The following is a 26166-nucleotide window of genomic DNA, read 5'->3' as shown; positions in this document are numbered from 1 at the left end:
GGGTGGGGGGGGAGGGGGGGGGCGTAAGGGGTACCTGCCGGTGTGAGAGCGTCTCTGTCCCCCCGCCCTTCAGCTGAGGGCCTTTGCCTAAGCGACGGCGGGCGCCTCTTCTCTCCCTTTTCGCCTCAACAGTTGCTACGCGCCGTCTTTTTGACCTCCCCTCCCGGGTGTCACCCCAGAGACCGAGAGGGACTTTCGTTGTGGCGCTGCTTCCGCGCGCCTACTTGGGGAGGTAGTTCACGAGGGTGACGGGCTCGAAGAGCGTGACGAGCAAGGCAGCGCCTCGGTCCACGCGGTCGCATCGCACGCCGCACACGAAGGTTCGCTTCGAGGAGACGCAGGCCGTGAGGATCTCGCAGGTGCCCAGCTTCCGTCTGTCGGCGGAAGGCGTTTTCCGCGAAGCCGTTGCCTCGCGGAAGTTCCAAGAGCCCGTCCACACTGGCCCCGTCTCGCTCTGCATGCGGACGATCAGGCTCACGCTCGACGCCGCCGCGTTCAGCGGGACAGACTGACACTCGTGGGGCATCAGCTTGCACAGCCAGTCCTGGAAAACAGGAGCCAAAGAGAACGCAGCCTATGAGCGCAGCAAGCTTCCAACAGGCGGGAGACGGAGGAAGGGAGGAAGACGCATGCAAATACAAAGCCGGGAAGCAGAACAACAGTGGGCGTCCGCAACAGAGAAAAGGACGGCACCTCAATACAGGGCTACAGACAGACAAACTCTCGAAGGCAGCGAACCCACCCGGGCGTAGACCATGCAGGCTCTACGATGTTGAGCTCGGCGTCCGCCAAGCAGAGACTTCAGCCGGTTGATAAATATGGGGGCACGGCCAAACACAAATACTAGCGCATAACCAGACCGCTTTACAACAACGGCGAAGACCATCATTATTACGCAGACATGCACATAAAGCACAATCGGAATACAACCTCAACACACGCCTACAGGTGTCGCGCCCTGCTTTATATAGACGCCTGTGAATATCTCTACTCTTGTACTGATATGGGATGGTATACGTACCGCTGTGGCATCCGTTTCTGCAAGGAAGATGACCTCGATTGGGAGGTTGAGCTGACTGCATATTCTCAGGGGGCACCCCAGAATGAGGACGCGCGTGCCTCTTTCGGTCGTTTCCATCGCCGTCAAGTCTTCGTCCCCGCTTCTGCCTTTTCTCCTGTGGCGTTCCTCCTCGACCTCGCGCTTTCGTCGGTGCCCACGCGGGGACCGTTCTCCCCGTCCGCCGGACTCTGTGCGCGCGAGCGCTCTTCTAGCAAACGCGTCTCTCGCCTCGTCGGTCGCCGCCGGGGTTCCTAGCCTTCGCGTCGACTTCCTTTCTCTCAAGAGAGCTCGCCTTTCATGGTCACGTTCTTCTCTGAACCTTTGCCGCGCCTGACGCTCCTGTGTCTCCTGTCTCTCCGCCTCGCCTCCGACGAACCGCCTCCAGCGCCGCTCGCCCCCGGCGCTGCGCCCGCGGCCGGCGGTCACGCGGAAGCACGCGCGCCCGCCGCCCTGCCGCAGCGCCGACAGCGAAAGTTCTCGAATATAAGCCGGATCGTCCGCGCGCGAGAGCGTCAGCGAGGCCAGAGACAGGTAGTGGTGCAAGAGGACCTCCGCACCCGGAGGCAGCACGCCTTCCTGGCCAGAGCTCGAGATGTGCGGCGAAGCGGCCACGGCGCGGTAAAGAAGGACGTGGCAGCTCGTGTTTCGCAGCCAGCACGTGTCCTGCAGGAAGAACGATGCAAAGCGTCGGACGGAATAGGCGACTGCAAAAGGCAGACGAGAAAGCCCGTGTGCCGCCTGGATCCGACGCGGCCCTCGCAGGCCAACAGCCTCAACAGGATGAGCCGCATCCGCGGAAAGCTTGAGGCAAAAGAGAATCACGTTGGCAGCTCTGCGGACGACGCACTTTGCGAAGACTTCGGCAAACTACTGACGCCTCAAGGCCAGCGGGCAGGCACAGATGGAGTAAAGACACGGGGAATGACACAAACTTCAGCGGTGTGAGAGCGGGGAAGCGAGTGAAAGGAAAATCTGCCAGACGTAAACTCGTGATCTGACCAAACGGGAGAGACACAGAACAAACTGGTGTCTGTGAACTGGCGTTGCTCCGGGTGCGGTGCCGCTAACAGAAGCACCGCACGTCCTCACAGCAAAAGACGATCCCAGCGACTGAAAACACGTTTCCGGTACGCAGACGGGTAAACCCTAAACCGTAAACCGCGAGGCTGTTCACCTTCCTGTCTGTCTTCGTCGAGTTACCTCTCTGTAAGCCGGGAGCGAGTATCCCGGCACTTGGCGTATATCGTAGCAGGCGAGGACGGGGAGTTCGCAGTTGCCGCGGTTTCTGAGCCCAGCGACTTCTTCGTCTTCCCACTGCGCTCTCTCGTTCCTCTCCAGCTGCCCGCCGTCTTGTGCCCGCAGCGTCTCACCTGAACCGTCCTCACTCTCTCTCCGCGACCCCCCCCAGTGCACGGACGGCGGCGCAGGCGAGGCACGCGCGTCAGGCCTGCGAAGGCCGTCGTCCGCGTCGCTGCCGCCTCCGTCTGTGCGGCTCCGCTCGCGGGACAGCGCCAGAGGTCGCTTGTCTGACAGCAAGTGTGGAGCGGCGGCAGGTGGAAACGCCGACGCGAAGAAGGACGAGGGAGACGCGGCCGCCCCGCGCAGCCAGCCGAGAAGCGGCCGCGAAGCGTCGAGTCGCGCAGCATGTCGAAGGTGCGGCGACGGTGCGAGGAAGGAGAGGAACGGAGGGGCGGTGGCGCACGGCTTGGCGCCCAGGTGCCTCGACAGTGGAGCTGCGCGCCGCGACGACAGCGAAGACGCCGGGTAGAGCGCCGAGAAGAAGGACGGCGGATGATGAGGCCGAAAGTCTAGCTCGCGGCCCCCAGCCGCGCCGTACTGGACGACCTGCCCTGCCTTGTCCCGCCCCTTCTCGTCCTCGCGCCGCCGCGCCTGCTGGCTCAGAGAGGATGAACTGCGGCGCAGGGGGAACGCCGACAGGTCGGCTCCAGCGCCTCCAGGCCTCCACGAGCCGAACCGACTCGGGCATGCAGAGGACGCGTGCGAGAGGAAAGGCGAAGACGACGCAGCTGCCGCCGCGCCCGCCCCGGACGCACGCAGCGGAGCCTCGAGTTGCTCGTCGAGGCCCTCGAGCGGCTTATAGACGAACAAGGGCAAAAGAGAGCTCGCCGCCACGCGCTCAGCACGAGGCGCGGAAGAGGACGGAGAGGCCGACGATGAGGCTTCCGCAGGGGTCGGGGAGAGGGCCGCCGTAGCGGCTTGCGAAGGAACGAAGGAGAAAAAGTCGTCGGGAAGGAGGAGCAAGAGTGGCAGCAGAGAGGGGGTGAGGTCAATGCTGACGGCAGTCGGAACCGAAAGCTCCACCAGCGGCGGCGACGAAGAGGAATGCGAAAAAGACAGGTTAACGGCGAAGGGGGACACGAAAGGCTGAACCTGACCGGAGCCGCTAGCGCCCGATGACATGGGCGTCTGCGCCAGCGAAAGAAAGACCTGCGCGCAACAAAAACTCAGGAAACACACCCTGCCTGCACATGCCTCCGGCATTATATACATATATATATATATATATATATATATATATATATATATATATATATATGCGCGCAATAACGCGGTAGGCTAGCAGACGACGCCTCATAGGAGAGCGGCCAGTCAAAGAAGGATCGCCTAAGCGCGAGATGACATCGATCCCGACGCGGGCAGATCTCCGAACGAAGACTGCCGCCACACTCTAACGCCGGACGCCAGTCCACTAGCTGCGAAGCGAATACAGACGAGAGTTTAATGGTGAGACGAAGAGGTGGGCGACTTGCTCGGTTGCCAGGCATGCAGAGCCAGACGGGGAAACAAGCTAACCCCACGGGAGGAAGACGAAGCAACAGAGATGGGAATACAACAGCTGAGCACGCGCGTACCTGCTTCAGAGTCAGGCTCGCGGCGGTCGTCTGCTTCGCGTCCTCCGCTCCTCGAACGAAGAAGCAATTCACCCGATCCCATCCACCGCTCGCCAGGGGCGTCAGAAAAGGCCACCGAGCTAGCGTCACCTCGAGACCTTCTCCCTCAAAGCTTATCTTCCAGTCAACGCTCCCCCCCATGCGGCTCTCATGAACGTCATCTCTCTCTTCATCGTCTGTGTGGCCCTGCGGAGGTGTCTCGTCGGCCTCCGCGTCATCCTCCCCCAAGTCGTCCTCTCCAGCATCTGTCTGCTCGTCCCATTCGCGCTTCTCACCCCGAGGGAGCGAATGCGCCACTCGCCTGAAAAGCGCGGCGAGGAGCTCTCGCTGGTCGGATTCTTCCTCCGCCTTCCGCAGCAGAAGCTGTATGTCCTCCCCAAAGGCTCGGAGAAGGAGCACGTCCGCAGCTGACAGAAGGAGGCGGCATGGGGAGCAGAAGAGGAAGGCACGACAAGACAACAGACGGCGATTTTCGTCGGCAGGGCCTCTGCTCGCCGCGCAGCGTCCGGAGGGACAGGAAGGCAAACATGCCGAGGCCGGAGATGTCGCGGGCGCGTGCGACAGCGAAAATCGGAGAGAGAACTCGATCGGTTGCTCCAGCAGCGGACGAAGCGACAGGTCGCTCTGCCTGATCAGCGTGAGGGCGACAGCGCCAACATCGTTTTGACTGTCTCGCCCTGCGCTGTGTTCACTCCGTCCCCCTACTGATTCGTCCTGAGAGGACGCAGATGTTCGAGGAATTCGCTCCTCTCGTCTGCGCAGCACGCACCTCTCGACACGTGTGCTGGGAGAGGCCCGCATCCGTTTCTGGCGAAGCCCGTCTCCCATCTCCGACCTTCCTATGTCCGCTCGGTTCTGCTCACGCGCGCCGTCGCTGTCTCCCAGCGCAGGTCGCGCCGCCGAGTCTTCCCGCCGGGCTCTCTGGCGCCTTCGCTCTCGGCGGCGACCCGCTGGCTCCCCGTCGGACAGACACTCGCCCGACGAGACGCGGCTGTGGGCGCGAGCGTCCAGTTCGCCCCTGCTGTGGCTGTGCGGCGCGTGGGTTGGCGTGGCGCGGCTACCCCGTCGCTCCGGTCGGAGCGGCGGAGGGCAAGTCGAGAGCTCCAGCGAACCGTGCCCGGCGGCAGGAGAGAGGAAATGGACGACTGCGCAGGACGGCGGCGACGCCGCACCAGCAGGCGAGCCTGAGGAAGAAGACGCGGGGGTCGGCGGACTAGCAAGGGACAGTTGCGGCAGCCGAAAGAGACGACAGTCGTGCACCGCTGGCCAGGAGACTAGCACAATCACTCCACGCGGAGGAGGCGGGAGAGCCTGAGGCCTGCAGCCTGCGGCGGAGGGGACGCCGGAAAGAGCTGCGCAGCCGTCTGCTCTGCGTGAGTCCTCCTCTCCGTGCCACGCCTGCCTCCGAGTGCTCTCTCGCCGCTGGCTTCCCGACAAAGGCAGCAGGACACACGCCGGCAGAAGAGCCAGATCTCCCACCAGCGCCGTAGATGAGGACAGACTGATGTTCACTGAGAACGGAGGCGGAGTAGCCAGCAGCAGAGCAGCCTCGAGGCCGTCAGCGCCTCCGGCCGGTTTCGTCCCCGCCCGAGCGCTCCCGCGACCAAACTGTCCTGCCTTGTCCGCCGCTCTCTGCGTGTCTCGCACCGATCCCCAGACAGCTGCGGAAGGCTGGTGTCTGCCAGCGGCCGCATCTGGTCCACGAGCGAAGCCTCGAGTCTCGTCGCATCCAAAGACGGGGGCAGCAGGCGCCGCTGACGACACAGCCGCTGCGGACGAGCTCGGAGGATCGGGTTGCGTGCGCGTCTCGCCTTCCTCGTCGCCTTCTGGCGCGGGGGCTCGCTCAAAACCCCCTCCTGCCGCCAAAGAGCCGCGCAGGGCGCGAAACCAGGCTAGCGTCTCTGCGGACTTGGTCCCCTCCCGCCCGCTGTGGTGCCCGCGTTGAGCGTTGACGTCGCCCGCCTCGCTCAGCTGGGGCGAGCTCATCGACAGGCTCCGGCTGCTGCTGTCCCCCCCCCGTCTCGCCGTCGACGCTGGCGACGCGTTGCCACCCGGCATCCTGGAGGATGCGAGCACCGCCAGGTGCGACGACGAAACCGCCAGGGACGAAGACGAAGCCTGAGAAGGCGAACACGCCGCGCAAGCGATGGAGAGCGGGCGTGACGGTTCGCCCTCGGTCGAGCCCTGGCCTTCGAGGGGGAGAGGTGCGTCGCTGCGGGCATACAAGTTCTCACTCGTGACCTGGGCACTCAACTCCGTCGTTAGCAGTAGGCACCGACTCCGGGCTTGACGGAAGGGAGGTGGGATCGCGGCGGAGGAACAGGCACCCCCCTCCCAGGCTCGCCAGTCGGCCCTCACGGCACCAGAGGACGCACTCGTGGATGACGACGAGCGAGACCAAGAGGCGCCAGAGGTCTGGTGAGACCTGGGCGCCGCGCCTCGCCGCATGCGCGCCGGTCGTGAAGCCGCCTTGGGGTGCGCCGAAGCAGACGACCAAGAGGAGCACGAGGCGTCGGAGAGAGTGGAGACGACGCCCCGCCGTTCGGTACAGCGGGTACCGAAGCCTGACGACGAGGCTGACGAGAAGTAGGAACACGACGACGAGAAAGAGGGCGCATGGTGCGGCCGCCGGGAGGGAGCCTCTGGCGAGGAGCGCCCTGCCTTCTCGCGCACGGCGGGGAGTCTCCTGCGGGATGCCCTTTCGCCCGTTGCCTCGTGGATGAAAGGAAGCCTCTTGCGACCTCTCTCGTGAGAGGATTCCGATGCCGACGACGCGAAACCTGACAAACATACCGGCGAGGCCACCGAAGAAGCAACCCAGTCCGGGCACGCCGTCTGCCGCTGCCAGGAGTGAGAAGACCCACCAAACGCGTCTTTTGTCACGCAAGCGATTTGCCTTCTGATCAGCCTCTTCCAGAGCGTTGCCTCCTCGTCCTCAGTTTCTGCGTCACTTCGAAACTCCGTCCTTGACGTGCTACTCGCGCCACCTGCATGTTCGTTCGGTACGCTCGCGTGCGCTGTCAAAGCGGCGATAGGCGCGTCGGAGACCCACACAGAGAGCGAGTTCACTTTAAGGGAACAGGCAAGCCGACAGGAGGTCTCCGGAGGCTTGGGTGAGGCGCCTGGCGTGGACACGTCTGTTCGTTCAGCGTGCCGTCTCGAAGACTTGTGCTGCAGGGAATTGTCCCTCTCCATCGCGCCGCTGCCAGCCGCCGATTGCACGTATGGAGCCGCAGGCACCCGCCGAGGAGGCCCAGCGGAAGAAGCGGAACTGCCGCCGTCCACTATCCCGTGCTGCTCGCTCCAGATAGCCACATGGTGACGGAGGGAGAGAGGCGAGTAGGAGATGAAGAGAGGCAGCTGCGCCGCAGAACACGAGGGCGACGAGGCGACCGTATGCGCCAGGACTCCATGGTCGTTTTGTGCTGGGTCAAACGCGCGTTCCTTAGTTGTCGCTTCGTGAGCCAAAGTGCGGCAGGCGCCCGCGCCTCCTCTGGGGGCGTGACTTGCCCCGGCGCTCCACAAGGCCTCGCCCCGTCTCCGCGCCTCCGCAGTTCTCTCCCTCCCCTCGCGACGGAGGCCGCTTTCGCCTAGTGGGCGCCGCGAACGATGGGCTTCTCCTTCCGCCTTGTCCTCCTCAGACGCGCACGCGAGGCTACTGGCTAGACGCTCCGCTGCGCCGGAGGCAGCGCGAGAAGGAGGCGATGCAGACACCGCGAACGAGGACGGAGAACACGGCGGGCCTGCGGAAGCCAACAGGATCGAAGCGCGGGGCGACCCGCCGCCACTGCTTGCCAGAGGCGACGCGTCGTCGCTCGCGGTGGGATCCGCGGCAGCGATTTGGCTCTGCACGCGCTCCAGCTTCTCCCCGCAGCTCGCGAGGGCCGCCGCGAAAGAGCGGGCGAGCGACTGGGCATCCGAGAGAAGGAACAGGGGCAGCGCCAGCGACGCCTCAGGGGTCACTGCAAGCACCGTAGCGTCGAAGGCGTGCGGCGCGGCAGGCGAGGAATCCACGGGAGGCACAGAGGACGCGATGCCAGAAGGTCGAAAGGCCGACGCCTCGTCCAGCGGATACACAGACGCAGAGGCGGATGCGTTGCCGCGCGGTTTGTAGCTCCTCTCTCGGACGAGCAGCTCAGCTGGATCGGCATCAACGCAGACAGGCGAAGAAGGAACGCGGCGAGACGGCGACATCCTGCTTGCGTCTCCGCCCCGCATGCCGTCCATTAGCCCATCCCTCCAGCCGCGGCGCTCCCGAAGAGAATACGAATCGCAGCGCTTGCCGGGGCGCGCTTCCTCGCCATCGCCGGAAGCGCGTCCGTGCCTCGATGCGGCCTCATAGGGAGGCGCCAAGGACGACCCGGTCGAGCCCGGGCGGCCGATTGGCGCCGGTGACGACGCCGGCAGCTCAACAACCGAGAGACAAAACATAAGGGTGTCCTTCTCTTCTGGGACCGGCGAGGCAGAGGACATCGAAAAGGCAGATGAAGGTAACGCGCGTCGGCTCAAATCGCTCACCGACAGGGACGGCAGCGCCGGGAAACTGAGCGGAAACACGAGGGCCGCAGCATCTACGTCGAATGCGCTCTCTGGCGAGCCGCAGAAGATCTGGTAAATGAAGACAAAGGGAGGCGCAACCGAAGAAGCGGACGACGGTCGCCTTCCGACGCAGGCGGCCCCCCTGCCGCGACCTCCGTGCGTCCTGCTCCCGTCGTGTCTCGCTGTAAAGGCTCTGTCTACGCTTTGCTCTTCTTCATCATCGTCCCTTCGCGCACGTACTCCAAACGACAGGCCCTTTTCTGACCGTCGTCCGCCGTTCTCCCTCATGTGTCCTTCTGGCTCCTCGCCTTCTGCCGTTCCCTGAGTAAGATCGCCCTCGTCCTCTTCTTGCGCCTCCACAGAGGCGAGAAGCGAGCGCAGTTGGCTCCGCGCCGAGGGCCGCGCACCCGCGAAGACGCGAGGGCCTCTGCATTTGAACTGAAGAGAAGAAACGAACGCCTTCGTGTAGCCCACAAATACGTCGAAGTGGGTCGCCACGACAGAGACGAACGGGTACGGGCACATGCTACTTCCATTCATAACGAGAGATGCGTGCGAGACAGAGAGCGAACGACGCTCGTGCCGCTTCGTCGTCCCCCGCCTCCGACTGACACATCCCTCTCCTCTCCTTTCGTTTGGTCCCTCAGTCGGGCTCGCCCCCCCACTTCCTCGTCGTTCGCTGCGCCTCTCTATCGCCTGCAGGCTGTCGCCTTCGTCGGCGCCTTCACAGTCGTCTGGCATTCTTCCGGCGAGCTCTGACGCTCTCGTCTCAACGCCCTCTTCACCGGATGCGCCTCCTCCGGCCTCGCGGGGTCCGCCAGCATCCTCGCTGCCTCCGAGTCCGCGTTCACCGCCTTTGTCGTCTTCCTCGCTGCTCGTCAGCGTGCCGCAATCGCTTCCCGTTGTCGCGTCGTCGCGCCGCGCCTGCAGGCTGAGCAGCTCCCGCTCGAAGGCCTCTTCGCCCCCGACGGCGTGAACGGCAGGCCGCTGGATGGACACGCGGAGGTCGAAGGGCGAGGGCTCGTTCCACCAGCGCTGAAGCTTCTCCTGCAACTGCTTCCCCGGCGACTTCTGGAGACTCGATTCCGAGAGCGACGGCGGCGAGGCAGCCGACGGCGCGGGAGAGGCGGCCTTTGCCCTGCGAGTCGAGGACGAAGAAACGACCGACGTGCGATACGACGAGGCAGACAAGTCCTCCGTGGAAGACGAAGGCGACGGAGGCGGGCCTGAACCAGGCAACCAAAACCGACCGACCGACCGACTGCGCGTGTAGTGGTGGGTGCAGATGACATACGTGCGCGTACGCATTTGCAGTGGAAACAAAAGTAATACGTGGTGCTAAGAAACCGTATCTCCGCCGACTTTATATATATATATATATATGCATATGTATAATATATATGCATATATATGTATACATCTTAGCATGCCGGCGCTTGCACCGGCAGCGCTCCGTGAACGTCCCTGCCAACAACGTGACGCCTGTGCAGCGCTTAGTGGAAGACTGACGCTACACGATACGTGATTGCTGCCCTTTTAGAAGCGTGTATTTAGGCATACCAGCGATTATCTTTGCGGTCTGGAGAGCGGTTTGGAGGCATGCAGCGACCCACGTCGCCAGCCAGTCGAGGCCCTTCCCAGAGACGGACGCAGACAGACCGCTGCCTCGGCACGGCCGCGGGGCGATGCTCGCTCGCCAGGATAGAGACGAGGACGGCGGAGAAGAAAAAAGCAAGGCCACGCCGGGAGAAACCAAGGGATGCGTGCCGACACATGAGAAGGGGAATCGGGTCGGCGCCGCAGACGAAAGAGGTCCAGAGGACAGAGCCGGGGCAGATCGCGTGACGCAAGGAGAGCAAGACCGTGATGAAGCGCGAGCAGAAAACCCGTGGACAGACGAAAGCGAAGAGACGTCACGCGGCGCGCGCCTGGTCAGGCGACTCGGTCGACTGCCCTCAAACGCCCGCCGCCGACCTCGGCATTCCTGTGCAGCGACCCCTTCGCACGACGAGCCTTCGAGGCTGCGGCCTTTCCGCGCATCGCCAGGGCTGCCGTGAGACGAGACGCAGCGACGCTCAGAAGGTGGCGGACGTGAGGGCGGCGACATAGCGAGAAAGCGAAAGTGCAAGCACGGCCTTCGTTTCCCCTGGGCAAGACGTGTAGCGTCCCCTTGCTTGTCACCACCCAGAGAAGGTTCCGAGGAGCTCTCATCGCGCGGCGGCGGCGCTGCCGCACCGGCGAAGGCGTCCGAATACGAAAGCAGGCCTCTCTCTGCTCTCTGGAGCAGGCGTCTCTCTGCTTTGTCTCCTCCAGCGGCCTCCCCCGAAGGCGGAACAGGCGGGATGACAATTTGCACGCAATCTGAAAACACCAGCGGCTCGCTCTCCATCCCAGAGTCGCTGGCGCAGTATTCCGCCACGCGACAAGCGAAGCGACTGCACGAAGGGGACGGTCGCGACCCAGCCGGCGAGGTGCCGGACGACGTCGAAGCTGCCAGTGGATAGTGGAGAGACACGGAGACCGGCTGGAGCACCAGGAGAGTCGGGAGAACGGACGTGGGCAGGGCGCAGGCCCTACTTGTCTCGCCTCGCTTCAGGCCGCCATTCGGAGACGCCGACGATCCTCCTTCGCCGCGCGCCTGACCCTCCCTGTCGCTACCCACCGCCCGCGACCTCGAAAAAACGGAGATGCACGTCCCGGTCTTTAAGTCTCCACCGGATGCCCAGAGGCTAAGCGGGGGAGCAGGCGGCCGCGTCTTGCCCTGCGGCGCTGCGCCCTCCTCCCCGGCCCCTGTGGGACGCTCCCCCTCCGCCTCGCGGCCGCCGCACGTCTGCCGCCCGCGTTGGAAGCCTTGCGTCTCTCTCTGAGGCGCGCTCGCCCGTGAGCACGCGCCCGCGTCCCCGTCCGCAGGGGCGCGCCGAGGCGCCGGCGAGCGGAAGAACGAGGAAGCCTCACTCGACTTACGAAAAGCAGAGGCGAACGCGGGACAAGTAGCCTTCGCTGTGTGCTGGCGCATCGGCTTGTCGTGAAAAAGTGGGCCGCTGGCGGAGAGTTTCACGATTTCCGAGGGCGGGAGAAGCGAGGAGAAAGTGGGAGGCAGCTGCGTGCTCTCCGTGCTGGGGCGCCCGGCGCCTGCGCGGTGCCAACTTGCCCTTCCGCCCCAGCGTCGCTCTCCTTCGTGAAGCCGCGAGTGCGACATGGAGGACGCCGAGCGCGGATCGGTCTGCCTCGCCGCTGCGTTTGGCTCACGGCGTCGCGCTGCGTAGAGTCCCGCCACGTCGTGGGCTCCGCCGGGCGAGGGTAGCGGGACTGCCAGGAAAGCGTGTGAGGATCGCAGCTCGACAGACGGCGCAGCGACCAGGTCGGCGCCGAAAGAAAGGAACAGCCGACCCGTGTGCATGCACACGCCTTCGACGACAGGGAAGGAGGAAAACAGGGGAGATGAAAGGCGGACGGCGTTCCCTTCAGAGACGGGAGCGGCGACGGGCGCACCGGCACACGCAGGCGACGCCACAGAGGACGCCAATACTCCTGAGGACAGACGAAGGGCGTCCTGCAACAGCTTCGGAGATCGCGCGCCAAACGGAGACGACTCCGCGCTCCTGCGGCCCGCGGAGGAAAGCGATGAGGCTCGCGAGAATAGAGCGGGTGACGACGGAGGCGACGACCAAGACCACGAAGCGGAGGGCGGCGACGGCGAGGAGGGAGTCGAGGAGAACGACCGCCGTGAATCCCTCCACGCATTCTCTTCTGCGGCACTGCACCGGACCGCGGCCGCCGCTCTCTGCGGCGAGACAGGTTCTGGCGAGGAGGGAGACGACGACAGAGAGAGAGAACGCGAGAGCGAAGAGGAGGAGTCTAAGGAGGCAGGGCAACGGACGCGTCGAGACGTTGTTGCGACGTGTCTGCTGCTTTCCCCCGACGAAGAAAGCGACGGCGACGCGCACGCGGGTCCCCTTCTCCACGAGGGGCGCACCACTTTGTCTCGCGCCTCAAGTACGTCTTGAATGCTTGCGCTCCTTTGATGTCCTGTTGACTCTCTCTCCCATGCCCAGTCACCGTGTCTCCCCCTCTCGGCCGCGGGATAGCCTGGGGCGTGTCTCCGTTCCATCCGCTCCACCAGTGAGCCGTTCCCTGTCTCCCTCGACGCGCCCGCGGCTCTGAGTCTCTTGGGCTCTGCGTCGGCGTCTGCGGCCCTGCGGCGCTCGGCTGCGGTCGCCGAGGGAAACAGCGCGGCGACTCGGCGCACGCCCATGCTGAGTTTGTACAACCACCACACTGCAACAAGAGGAAACCAAAAGAAAACGAAACGCTGTGAAAGGTGCCGGTGGACTCAGGCGGCTCGCGAAAACAACGAAGGAATGACCCTCCAAAAACGTGAAACAACCGGAGGCACGCCAGACACTCGCTCACCGTGTGAGCCACAGCGACGACACTCACAGCGAAGCGACTCCGTATCTCTAGAAGAGCTCCTTGGAAACTCAAACGCCGACATAGCAGAGCGCGAGACAAACCTAAAGTGTGCAGGATAGAGGCGTCGAATCTAATCCACGAAAACGGTGTGGAAGACGTAAGAGAGAACAGCGACTGGCTCGGAGGCTCAGTCATCCGGACTTAAGTCCTTCAGAAATACTGCCTATATATATATATATATATATATATATATATATATATATATATATATATATATATATATATATATATATATATACAGATAGGTCTTTCTACTACACTGCCTGTGATTCAAACTCAGCTACACCCTCTGTGCACCGCTTGGCCTTGTGTGGCGACCATGCCTATGCCACCTGCTTCGTGTTGCCCAAACGGGATTCGCGTGCCGATCAAGCTCCTTGAGCGCGTCGCGCGTAACGCCCACTGCCTCCTTCTTTCAGCTGTTTCGGTCGACTTACTCGTCCGCAAAATGAAGGAGACGCCGAGTCTCGCGCTGACTTGTCCCAGGCGGACCTCGCACCGTGCGCGCCGAATCGCCCCGCCGCGCTTCGCCCGACTGCCTCCGTGGGGCTGCAGACGAGACGCCGACGACCCAGGAAGGGACGGCGAATAATCCCCCCGCCCGCCGGAGCCGCTGCTGGCTCGAGGCGACGAGTTCCGAGAGGACGGGGCTGCAGAGAGCCCCTCAGACTGTGCGCGAGCAGAGTGGCTGCGGTGCAGCAGATGGGGATGGCTGCGGCTCTCTCCTCCGTCTCGCTCAGTTCCTGCATGCTCCAAGTCTACTGCGTGCTCGCCGCCACCGACTGCGCGTCCGGCAGGCGCCTGTGCGTCAGCCTCATCGCCGTCTGCCGTCTGATGCGCGCCGACGAGTGCGAGCCACACGCCGTATCCGGGGCGGGGCCTGTGGTCGCAGCTGAGCTCGTCTTCTCCTTCCTCAAACGCCCTCGATACGAGTACTTCTGTCCTTTCGCAAGACACGTCCCGCGCGCCCACTCCTTCTGGCTGCGCCCTTCGGCTGCGGGCTGGCGCGAGAGCAGAGGCTGGCGAGGCCACCGGACGCCCCCAGGCCCTCCGGCGCGCGCTGGAGTGAGCACGAGAGGGGCGTGGCGGCCGCGACACGAGTTTGGGACTCTCGACCGCATGTATCGATTCGACCCCTGCGCCGAGGAGAAACCAGTCCGCTATGTGCCACGCCGCGGATTCCCTATTGGCGTTTTTCTCTCCCTGCCTTCTCTCCTCGCTCAGACGCGTCTCGTGATCCTCTCCCCATTCGTCGCCAGCCGCTGACACCTTGTTGACTCGCGCTCTGTTTGACGAATGCCGCGTCTCCCGCCGCGCAACGCGCCAAGTCCGCAGCGGAGCGCAGCAGAGGCGTGTGCCGCAAAGGAGCGTCAGATTCGACGCAGCCATGGAGAAGAAAGGAGAAGGAAGCGTGCGAAAATAGTCGCGACCGATGCTGCATCCAGGGGGGCTCGCGGCTGTAGCGCGTCTCCGGTGCGACGTGTCGCCGCATCCCTCCTCTCTCGAGCCCGTCGTGCGGCTGGGCGTGCGCTGGAGGTGAACGCTTTCCTCTCTCAGCTGTCTAGCGCGTCGCTCTCTCCCTGTTCCCTTCCGGGTTCTCCGCCGTTCGAAGGCATCTTCGTCTTGTCGCTCGCACCACGCGCCAGGCTGGTCTGAGCCTCTCCCGGCAACCGCCGCCGGCTGCCGACTGCGGCGCCTACCTCGCTCGGTTTCTGGCTCGCTGGTCTGTCCCCCGTTGGGCAAGGCGGCTTCGTCAGAGGCACCGGAGGCGGACAGGGGGGAGAGAGCGCGGAGTCCTGAAAAATGCGACGAAGAAGCGGCGGCTGGCCTCCCGAGCGCCCTTTTCGGCGCGAGGGAAAGCGCCAGCCCCTGGCTCTTGCGGCTGTTGTCAGAGGGTTCGTCGCGAATGCAGTGGCAGCGGAGGGAAGCCAAAGAGACCTCCACAGAGACGCAGCCGTCTCCTCCGCTTGCGTCTGCGGGTGAGAGCCGCATGCAGGGGCCTGATTGGCATGTCTCGTCCTCGTCACTCCTTCTCCCTCTGACTTCCTCAGTCTGCACACGGATGCGGCGCGGGCCTGGGTTGGGCGAAGGAAACAGGCGGAGCAGCGCAGGCGAGGAAAGCGAAGACCCTGGAGCGGCGCCGGCAGTCCGCAGCGGAGGCGCCAAGCTGAGCCGGTCCGCGTTGGTTCCCGACTGCATCTGACGCAGCCTCTCGGCTTGTCTGTCGAGCGCGTCCTTGAGTGCGGCGGCGACAGAGAGAAGGCGCTTGAGGCCGGAGTCGGAGACCGCGGCGTCGAGATTCGCCGCGCGAACCTGCACCCGAGCCCACCACGCAAAACTGTCTCGCGCGGACCCGTCCGCGCGCCTGGCGCTGGCGTATCGACCTGCAACACCCGATGCGTTTAGGGGCTTGTCCTCGGTTCTGCCGCGGCCTGCGTCGGCGGCTTCCTGCGGAAGTGAAGAGAGCGAGGACGAGGAGGAGGCGCAGCGCCGAGAGCGCGGCGCAGCTGCCGACTCGCAGCTCCCGCGGCAATGGAACTCCGTCTCCGCCTCCTCTGCTGCGCGCAGAGAGAGGCAATACTGGAACACGACGAAAGTGGTCGCAGGCGCGACGGAGGAAGCCGCAGCTGCCCGCGTCCACGAAGAACGCGACAAGAAGGCAGACGACAGAGAGCACGCCGCAGGCTCGCTCTTCGATTCGGGATCCTCGCTTTGTTCGTCATGCTCCAGCCACTCCGCGGATTGCAGCGCCGGGCAGAGATACGAGAGGACATTCGCGGAACCCGCAGCCGACGCGGCGCCCGTTCCTCCGCTGCTCTCACGCAGCGCTTCGCCCGCGGGAGCCTCCCGTGACATTTGACCGGAGACGACGGCAGGAGGGACGGGAAGGAGCCGCGGCAGCGCGCTGAGGAATGAGACAGACCAGACGGCTGCGGCCGCGGATTCGGGCGCCGGCTCAGGCCCCTCGCCGCCAGTGAGGCCCTGCGCTGTCGCCTCTGCAGTGCCCTGTCTCCGCCCAAAGAGCGAAGGAACACGGGGCCGCACGCGGGGCGGCGCACACACCGAGGCAGCCAGTGGAGACGGTCCTGCTGAAGAAGAAGAGAGCAGGACCGCCTGCACAGGGCTGGTGGTCGTCCACAGCGGCGGCCGCGAAGGAGGCGGCGAAGGAGGCGGCGAAGGAGGCGGCGAAGGTGGCGGCGAAGGAGGCGGCGAAGGTGGCGGCGAAGGAGGCGGCGAAGGAGGCGGCGAAGGTGGCGGCGAAGGAGGCGGCGAAGGTGGCGGCGAAGGAGGCGGCGAAGGAGGCGGCGAAGGCGGCAGCGCGAGAGGAGACGGTGGGGCTGAGCGCTGCGGCGAGAGGGTGGGGAAGGAAAAGAAGCGGCTCTGCAGAAGCGGGGCGGGCGCCTGGCCTCCGCCGCTTCGTGTCTCTGGCGACGACACAGAGGACGCAGAAGGCGGCGAGGACGAAGAGGAGGACGAAGCCCCACGTGCTGAGCGACGTGACAGGGACGAAGAGCGAGAGGATGTGATGAAGCCGTTCCCTCGACCAACGCTCTTTTCTCTCTCGCTGCTCACCGCCGCAATCGCTTCAGCGTCTTCTGTACGGCTGTGGCTCCTCGTGGCGCGTCGTGTTTCGTCTGTCGTGCCCTGGGTTTCGCGTGAGAGGAACGGCGCAGCGGCGACAGCCAGGTTGAGCGCCGACGGGCACGCGAACGCAAGCACGTTTCCGTGCTGCGACGGCAGAAGACAGTCTCGTTCTCTCTCCTTCTCACTCTCGGCCTCCCAGTCCTCTGACGCACTTCCGTCAGGCTCGTCGTCATCAGGGGTCTCCGCGCCTCCAGCGCACGCGTGCTCAAGGAAATCGAGGCCTTCTAGATGGACGTGGCAGGCCCGGAGAAGCAGGCAGCCTTCCTCCGGCCCGCGCGGCAGCCCACCAGCTCCGCTCGCCGCCTCTCCGCAATCTGACTCAGCCTCCGCCCCCTGCGCCTCTTGGCCGTTCTGCGTTGCCGCGTGGCTCGCTGCACAGAACCGCAGCTGGTGAGGCGACGGAAGGCGCGAGACTTCCGGCGAACCCGCGCAGCTCGAAAACGAGAGCGATTGATCTATCTCGATACTTCTTGCTGTCCCCAGGCCATGGAGCCCGCGCGCAAGGCGAGGCGGAGACCCGGCTGAGGACAAAGGATGAGGAGAAACGAGGACAAGGGCGACAAGTCCTCGCATGTCTAGAGCGTAGTGCAGCAGTCGAAAAGGTTGGAGCATGGACGCCTCTCCGTGCATGAGCCGAATGCGTTCTTGGTCGCTTAGACCCTCTGCGGACGCGTGCTGGCTGCGGCATTCCCAGCGCGGGGCGTCGCCCTTTAGCTTCTCGCTTTCAGTCTCTGCGGTACTGGAAGTCGAGGCATGACACTTGAGAAGAGAGGATGACGACCAGGAAACAGACGGCGCCGGGAAACGGTGCGAACGACTCTCTGCCGAGCATCCGTGCTCGTAGCGGATGTAAAGTTGTTCTAGACGGACAGCAAGCAGACAGGTCACGTTGAGGTCCATCAAGAGGCCACCTGGCGACTGCGCCGACGCGCACACAGACGAACTGGAAGCCGACAAGGCTCGCGCAGATGCTCGCGGGGACAGCCAAGACGACACCGGCGTCGACGCGGCTACCTGAGACCGAGTCCGCGAGCTCGGACGCGCCCAGATCTCAGTGTCCGAGAAGAAAGAAAGATCTTCTTCGCCGGGACTTCCGACTGCTGAGGCAGACGCAGACGGCGGGCGCTGCGCAACTCGCGGCCTCGGAATCTCCCTCGCGCCTACGTGTCTCCCGCGCGCCGCCGACCGACCCTCGTGACGGTTTTCTGCAGACGCACATAGGCCAGCGCGGCGGCCTGCCTCGTTCTCGTTCTCTGCTGCGGCTGACCGCCCAACCTCTTGCTCCAGTCTGCCGCTCATCTGTCGCTTTTCTCTCTCGTTGAAACCGCATGCACCCTCGCTTCCACGGGCACCAGTAGGCCAAGGGGCTCTTGCCAGTCCTCGGCGCTCCCGTGTTCCCTCGCGGGTCTCCTGGCTGTCTTCGTCAGCCTCTCCTCCGCCCGGTTCACTCTCGGCTCGGCTCGCCAAGGGCGGCTGCCGTGGTACGGCGGCCGCAGAAAAGGCCGACGAAGCCGCGACGAAGGCGGATGTGACTCCGAGCATTTCCTTCGTCAAGACCAGTGCGACTGGGCTGATCCAAGTCTCCACTTGGATGAGGCAGGGCGCCGCGGCTGTCTCGCCTCCGTCTGCTCTGAAAGGCGTCGCTCGGCCTCCGTCGTCCTCTGAAGCTTCCTCCTCCCCGTGACCTTTCTGCCGTAGCTCGCCCTTCTCTGCGTGGCGGTCGCCGGCTTCAGCAATGGCGCTCGAGCTGTTGCCAGCGAAAATGTCTGACCTCCGGCGACTCTCCACCGCCCACCGTGAGCCTGCACGCGATGCAGAAGCGCCAGACGGCAGTGAGGGAGACGTGAACACCCGAGAGGGCTGGGAGGCGAGCCGAGAGGCCTCCGGCGACGCCGCGGAACGGCCCGCGGCATGCGGCGGGGCGGTGGAGGGCGCTGCAGGGGACGCGGCAGCGCTGCATGCGTTGGGCTTCCGCGCAGCTCCCGCTGAGAGGGAGGCGAAGCCTCTGGGGGGCAGACACGCCGACGCAACGCGGATGGAGATGGGCATGACGACGGGTTTCCAGATGGGAGCCGACGCGGCGGCGGCGCATCCGAGCGTATTGCAGGTGCTCGCGAGCCGCAGCGCCACGCTGATATCGCCACTTTGTTCTTCCTCTACGTCTTGCTCCACGTCGTCTGTGGCTTCACTCTGAGCGGTAACGAAACGCCGGAAAGGCAGCGCCGTGTGTCTGCCCGCTCGAGCCATTTGTCTCCTCGGAAACTGTTCCTGAGCCTCCGCCACGGCGCGCGCAAAAAGCGGCAGGGACGCGGCGACCGCGAGGGAGATGTCGTCTAGGTCGAGATGCACACGAGCGCGAGCAAGGTGCAAAGTCAAAGACGAGCCGCTGAGCCACGCTTCGCCAGCCTGGCCGCTGGATAAAGGCCTCGCAAGCCCGCCGCCCCTCCGAGACTCCCCCGGCTCGCGCAGCAGGACAGAGCGCGCCTCTGGGTGCTCGCTGTCTGTTCCCTCGCTGCGGCAGCTGAGGCTCCGTCTTCTGCTGCAACTGCGCGTGGGGCCTTGCCGTCCCTTCCTCGTGAAATGCGACTCAGCTTCGCTCTCGAAGCATGACGCATGTCGCGCCGAAGAGGCCGCTCGGGCGTGCCGAAGGCCTGCGGCGGCCTCGCTCCTTCCTGCTTCCCCTGTTCCTGGGCTTGGAGGATGCACATCGCCGCTGCTCGAGGGGCGTGTGATTGCGCGGGCCTCGTGGGTCGTGCCGAGGGCAGAAGACGACGGAAATGAAGACAAAAGAGGCGAAGCGAAACGCAAAGGCGCCTCGGCAGAAAGACACGTCGCCTGCCTGTGGAGACCGCGAAGCGCCTCGTTTGCCTCTACGTCGGCTCGGCTCGCGCCGCCACATCCACAAGAGAAGGGAAGCGGCAGTAGGGCTGAAAGCCGCAAGCCCCCAAGAGAGAGGCGAATGCCTGAAGCGTGCGAGAGCTCTGTGTCGCTGCAATCTCCTTCATCCCCTTCAGCCGCACCTCGGGCGGGTTCTCCCTCAGCCTCCCCGCTTCTTCTGCTTTCAGTTTCGGCTGCTGTGGGCGCGTCGCTGCGGCTCCGTCTCAGGCCCGCTGCTCGCCCACGTCGAGTACGCGAAGAGAGAAGGCGGCAAGATCGGAAGGAAGCAGACGACGAACAGGCCGCGTACGGAGAGGTGGCGAGAGGATGAGAAAGGAGCGAAAATGAGCTGCCAGCAACTGCAGCGTCGAGCGCCACGGCGTGCGGAGGCCCCTGCACCGAACCGAAAGATAACAGAGAAGAAAAGGCGTTCTGCCCTCTGGGTTTGTCTGCGTCCACGCCCCCTGTGCCTTCATCGTGTCGCTGTCCTCTCGGAGTGGGTTCGTCCTCTTGACACCCTTCCTCGCTTGCGGTGTCGTCCGCAAGCGGCGACACTGAGGTAGCGCGAAGGCGAGAGACGAAGGACAAGAGAGACGGGAGTTGCTGCTCAATGCGCCGGCAGTCCGCCACGCCCGAGAGGCTGCCGCACCGCGCAAACAGTTCGTGTGTAACAGCTTCAGCGGGCTGCGGAGGCGAGCACGCGGCGAACAGCGGAGACGCGAGAGACGGCGGAGAGACGAGAGACGAAGGCGCAGACAGGGAAGCAGAGAAAAGGAAGGAGGACGACGACCGCGAGGCGCTCGCGGAGACCCGTGGACAGCAGCCGCACGGAGGCGCGACTGGCGCAGAAAACAGGGACGAACTCGAGCGCGAGAGACACTCCGACCGGTCAGCTGCTGAGCGCGCAGAAGCAGCTCGCTCGTGTGGGAACTCCCTTCGAGCTCGCCCCCTATCAGAAGACTCCTGCCGGCTTCTGGTGTCCCGGCCGCGTCCTTCCTCTTGCGGGCGATCCTCCTCCGTCTGCAGGACTTGCGAAAATGTGTCCCTACGTGGCCCTTCCATGCCCGCCCACACTCGGGTTCTCGCGAGAGGCGTAGCCGAGGGGGAGGAGGATGAAGAGAAAGGCGGGAATCGCAGAGCCGCACGGCTGCAGTCCCTCGGAGAGCCGCCGTCGACGTGATGGCTGTGAGCCGCATGCAAGAAAGACAAGCCGCCTTTGAGAAAATCAGACGCTCGCAGCGACGGCGACAAGTCAAGCGCCGAGGCTTCCTCGGTGCCGCGGGCCTCTCCGCCCTCATCGCACATCGACGGCAGAGTTGAAGGAACCCCAGTGGAGAACGCAGGCGCTCCTGCACCGCTGAGAGGGGAGTGAAAGTGCACAAGCACTCCGCAGGCCTCGCTCGCCTCCGTCAGCATGCGGTGTCTCTCCGCCTCAAGCAGAGCCCACTGGGACCGATATTCTGGACAGCTGGATTCCACGACCGAGCTCGCAGGAGACGAACGACCTCGGCTGCGTGAGGCATCCTCATCGCTACAGTCGTCTGCACTCCCTTCTGAGTCCGCATCAGGTGACGCAAGCGTCTCGTCTCGTCCCGCGCCCTCGACTCTCGCCTGGCGTTGAATGAAGCCTGTCCCGCTGCTGTGCCGTGCCGTGATGCAAGATGGAAGAACGTCGAAGTAGCGAGCAAAGACATGTCTCCTGTGGGCCTCTTGCGAGGGCTCACCGTCCCTCTCTCCGCTGAAGCCAAGCCAGGCCTCTCCCTCCGTTAGAAGGCGAGCCCGCGACGCGGCGGCGAGGCGGTTTCGCAGTCTCGGCCCCGCCGCTGTGCATACGAATCGAATCCCGCATGCCTCGTCGCGCACTTCGACCGAGGCAAACGAAAGCGAGAACGTGTGGAGACGTAACCCGGCAGTGTGCGTCGCGTGGCTGCCTGTTGGCCTGCATGGCTCCTCGACTTCCGCCCTTTCGCTGGCTCCGTGCTGCCCGCCAGACGCCCAACAAGGGCTACCACGGTCGCCTCTGTGACGGGACGACGACCGAGAGGCTACAGGCGAGGCGGCACGTTCGTTTCTCATCTCAGCTGGCTCACGCGCATGCCTGACACGCGCTGCAGTCTCCTTGACGTGTGCGGGCATTGCATGTTCGTAGGTGGATTTAGGCGTTGTCTGGTAGCGCCAGGATCTATCCTCTTCTTCTCGCCTTCTTAGTCTGTGCGTCCCTGCTCTCAGCACTCCCTCGCCGGCCGAGGGACACGCGAAGAAAGACGAAGACGACGTGATCTGCGCCTCCACGCAGAGGTGCTGCAAAAGAAGACTCGCGGGGCCTGGGCTCCGCTTCTTGGAGGCCGACACGCAATCAAGAGTTCCGGACCCAACCGTCCGCGAGGGCGTGCTCCCCTGTGAGCTGAGGCCACCTTCGTCGCCGCAGGAATCACCTTCTTCTGGCTGCAACGCGCCGCCCTCTCTCACGACTCCCTCGGGCCTTGTGGCGCTCTCTCGCCAGTGCAACGTCACGCGGGTGACCTCGTTTCGCAGACTGACTTGCAGAGACGACAGCGCGACTAGGCTCTGTTTGGCTTCTGCGACCGCTGGCTGATTTGATTCGCAAGCGCCGGCCGCGAAACGCTCTCCCCCCCCTGCGTGTTCGTGCGGGCGCCGGTGCGCGCCCGAGGTCATGGTCGCCGCGGGCCTATGGCAGTGAACCGACAACGAAGTCGCGGAGGAAGACGCGGCAACGCCGGCGACCGAGCCGGAAGGCGCAGTTTGTGACGCGCTCGCGGAGGGCGAAGGAGGCAAAGAAGACCAACGCGAGTTTGCTCTGTCATGCGCAGGCAGGGGCGGAGGCAGGTACAGGGGCCGCGGCGGCAGGGGGGCATGGGCGCTGTGCGCCGACACAGAGGTACGAGAAGACGAAGAGGAGGAGCGCGAGGAAGAGTGGGACGGCTGGCGAGACTGGACGTCGCTTCTGCGCAAACCCGTCGCGGGCACAGCTTCCTTCCCACGCTCTGCGAGCTGCGAAGCAGGCAGAAATGATGGGCGCTGGACTGTGAGCCGCGGAGAGGCGAGGGACGAAAACGACAGGGAAGAAAACGATGACGACCTAGAGGGAGGAGATGAAGGCGACGCGTGGGGATGCGTCACACGCAACTGGGAAGCAACGCGAGCGTGGAGATGTAGCAAATCGAGAATCTGCTCACGCGAGATCTCCACATCAATCCCAGGCAAAAAGACCCGCGTTTCCGCCGACACGCTGTACAGACACTGCGAAGCAGCGGCAGACGAAGGCGCGCAGAGGCGCGCCGATGAAATCGAGGCAGGCGCCAAATGCGAGGCCGTGGGAGGGGCGTGGACTGCCTCCCCGCGTTCTCTGCCCACAGACGCAGGGCGCGGCTCCTCTGTATTCGACGGAAAAGCAGCTCTCAGGGGCGCATGCACCGCAGCGCCGGCGAACGGCCAAGACGAGGGCGGAGAGGAGGAAAACAGCGCAGAACTGCCCGGCCTTTCCAGCGGACCGAGAGGAGGCGAGCGGAACTCCCAGGGGCCCTCGAGGCCGCCCGTCGTGTGAGTGCGCGACGACGAGGCACGCGGCGGAGATGCGAAGGCGTGGCGAGGGTCGCTACGCGCCCTGATCTCTGTCTCCATCGCCCGATGAAGAAACGGGGGAGGGCGCGGAGCGGAAGAGCCTTGCGAGGCGGTGAAGGACGCAGATGAGGCAGCGGACGACGTTCCAGCGCGGGGCACATGGCAGTCTGAAGACACGGCGCGTGGGTGTTGGGTGAACAGTTTAGACGAACCGTTTCGCTGGATCGTCGTGAGTGTGACAACGGACAGAGTTGCAGGCTTCAAAACGTCCCACGCTGCTTCGGCGTCTGCTCCCATCGCGTCGTCTCGGGGCGGCCTTGGCTGTCCTCCATCGCTTTCTGCGTCGCTGCTTTCTTCTCGTTCTTCGGCGCTCGCAGTTACTTGCTCTGCACTGTCTCCGACCCCCCCACCGGACGCCGGCGTGCGAGGGCCTGCCACCCCCCGCGGCGAGGCACAGGAAGGCGAGGCACGCGACGAGAATGAGGAGAGCGAGGAGGGCGAGGCTCGCTCGAGGAGTCTACGCAGCGGAAGGTCTTCCGTGCGAGATAGAAGAACGCGCGCGTTGCTTCTCCAGTAGACCCGCAGGCTGTTGACCTCCACGACCTGTTTCAGCCGAATGAGGTCTGACTCTTTCTCTCGCGATGCAAATGCGGAGAAGAAGGAACGAGTCCCCCTGGAAACGGCGGCGCCCGCTTCCCGCGAGCGTGTCGGACTCTCCGCTCGGCTCCCCATCACCGGCTGCGAACAGGCAGACGACGGCGCAGACGACACCGAGGACGGCGCAGAGGGCTTCACCGCCGAAAAGAGGACGCACCGAGACGACAAACTGGGAGAGGGCACCGAGTGCGGTCCGCGGCCCGCGGGTCCAGAGACGGGTGGAGCAGAATTCGACTCCCTGCCGAGCGATAGCCACGCCGCGCGGGTCTCTCCGCTGGACAGCTCCCCTTCCCCCTCGGCCGCCCGCCCAGCCTCGGATACGCATACACGGTAGCTCTGCGCCTGAGCATCCTCTTTTTTTTCGCCTCGTTCCTCGTCAGCGCAGGGTTTGACTGTCTCCCTCTCTCGTTCACCTTGTGTTGCGGAAGTCTCGACTTCTTGCGTCTCAGGCTCTGCACGCTGGTCGCTGGCGTCCCCCGAGACGCGTGCAACGCTCAGCTCGGGGTCGGAGGCAGCTCTCTGCAGCGACTCCTCTAGAAGTGCTCCTGGACCTGCGCCGTAGAGCGACGCAAAGGGATCTCCCGCGTCAGCGTCATCGAGCGCCTCGGCTGCCGCCCCGTCGCTCAACGGCGGAGACACCTGGCCCTCTGTAGGAGGAGCTTCCAGCGTCGCTGCAGCCGCAAAGCGCGCGGGCGACGGGAGAGGAGGCGCGAGTGGGGGCGGCAGGCCCGCGGGCCTCTCCGCCCCTACTCGCGCCGTCCCGAAAGACGCCGGCAGGGAGGAAGTGGGAAGAGGGCACGGAGAAGGCGATGCAGAAGAAGCAGCCTCTTCTCGCTCCTCCGCTCTGGCTTCCTCTCCGCCGCGCAGGCCCCGCCCGCCTGTGGCGACCAGCTCAGGGCCGCCATGCAGTGCTGCAGGCTGCCGGCATCCGCACGCCCGCGCCGCGGAAGTTGCAGGCGGAGGCAAAAGGCGCGCCGGGTGAGACGAGGGGGAAAGCAGAGGCGAGCGAGAAGATCCAGCTTCACTCGCTGACGAGAAGCGCTCGAACGGGTCCTCCACCTCCCCTCCCAAGGCGGACGCGCCGGTCACGTCACGCGGAAAGAGGAAGTCCGCAAAGGCGCCCTTCAGGCCATCCCACGGCTCCTCCTCGCCGGTCCCTTCCCCAGAAGAGAGACACGAGTGCAACTCAAAGTTGCTCTCGCTCTCTCCGTCGCAGCCTCCGCCGCTTTGCTCCGGGGTCGCAGAAGGAGACGCACCTGCATCTTTCAGGTCTACGTCGCAGCCTCCGCCGCTTTGCCCTTGGGTCGCAGAAGGAGACGCACCCGCATCTTTCAGGTCTACGTCGCAGCCTCGGCCGCCCTTTGGCGCGTGCTCCGCAGCGCGGCGCGGAAGGGCGGAGGCGAGGGACAGCGGAGACGCGGCGGGAAGCGCGAGGTGAGAAGAGGAGAAGTGAAGCCCCGCGAGGGAGAGCCCGCACTGGAAGGGCGAGGCAGGAGCAGTGAATTCGTCTTCGAAACAAATGTGCACGTTGGTCACGTGAATCGAGACGCGCTTGAGGACTTGGAGCAGCAGCGAGGAAGGCAGAGCGGGCGAGAACGGATACAGAGAAGCAGGTAGGACCGTGTTAAGTGCGCGTTGAAACAAAGCCCCCAGTGGCCTCAGAGAAGACTTGAATAAGGAAAAAGGAGACGAAGACGACGACAGAGGCGGCCCTGGAAGAGAAGACTGTAGAGAAGGCCCTCTATCGCCTGCGGCCGGAAGTGGGGAGGAGACCAAGCCGCCAGGCCCGAGCCACCTTTCCGCGGCACGCAAGCCTCGAGTAGGTTCGTCGTGTCCAGCGGTATCTCGCCAGACAGCGAAGTGCTCATCATTCGTAGAAGCAGCCGAGCTCGAGGAGTAAGGCAAGTGATGAGAAGATCCAGATGGAGAATCAGGGGAGACTACGTCGCCGCCGTGGTCATCGTGAGCAAGCCCCGCGCAAGGAGGCAATGAGCGCTTTCGTTCCTTTCGCTCCTCCGCCCTTTTCCTCCTCCGCTTTTCCCAGCCGCTGTCTCCGGCGCTCTGGCTACTCAGCTGCGCAGCTGGGCACAAGTCCCTCCCGCTGCTCGCCTCCGTCTGCGTTTTGTCGCTGCCGCCGCGACTCGAGCCGGGTCTCGCGGCGACCAGGCCGAGGACGGTGTCGAGATGGACTGAAATCGACTTTTGCTTGCTCCACAGAAACGTCCAGGGGATGTGCAGACGCACCGAGTGTATATAGACTGACTTGAGCTCAAAAAGCTGACACAGAACTCGATTCCGCAGAGCCAGAGAACGAAGAAGCAACACCCCATTGTACCTCCAGCGAACCGTGAGCTGCTCGCAGTCGACGTTGAGAGAATGTAAAAGGCGAGTAAGAAGGAAAGTCAGTAGACGATGAAACAT

At 64.5% G+C, this 26166-nt stretch overlaps 1 protein-coding gene across 1 annotated transcript in view; it reads right to left on the bottom strand.

Annotated features, from left to right (window-relative positions):
• Positions 1-26166, bottom strand: part of BESB_004950 (uncharacterized protein) — a gene marked incomplete at both ends in the record, with an annotated part of 40675 nt that extends 14509 nt beyond the window's left edge. The window contains 7 exons of the mRNA XM_029359250.1: positions 225-544; positions 1022-1450; positions 1487-1723; positions 2261-3508; positions 3934-9737; positions 10072-12789; positions 13422-26166. Coding sequence (XP_029222163.1) covers positions 225-544; positions 1022-1450; positions 1487-1723; positions 2261-3508; positions 3934-9737; positions 10072-12789; positions 13422-26166 — 23501 coding nt within the window. The remainder of the gene's footprint in view (positions 1-224; positions 545-1021; positions 1451-1486; positions 1724-2260; positions 3509-3933; positions 9738-10071; positions 12790-13421) is intronic.

This window comes from Besnoitia besnoiti, chromosome I (genome assembly GCF_002563875.1).
Source record: "Besnoitia besnoiti strain Bb-Ger1 chromosome I, whole genome shotgun sequence".
Classification (NCBI taxonomy): Eukaryota; Apicomplexa; class Conoidasida; order Eucoccidiorida; family Sarcocystidae; genus Besnoitia; species Besnoitia besnoiti.
This window is presented reverse-complemented; position numbering and strand designations above follow the sequence as displayed.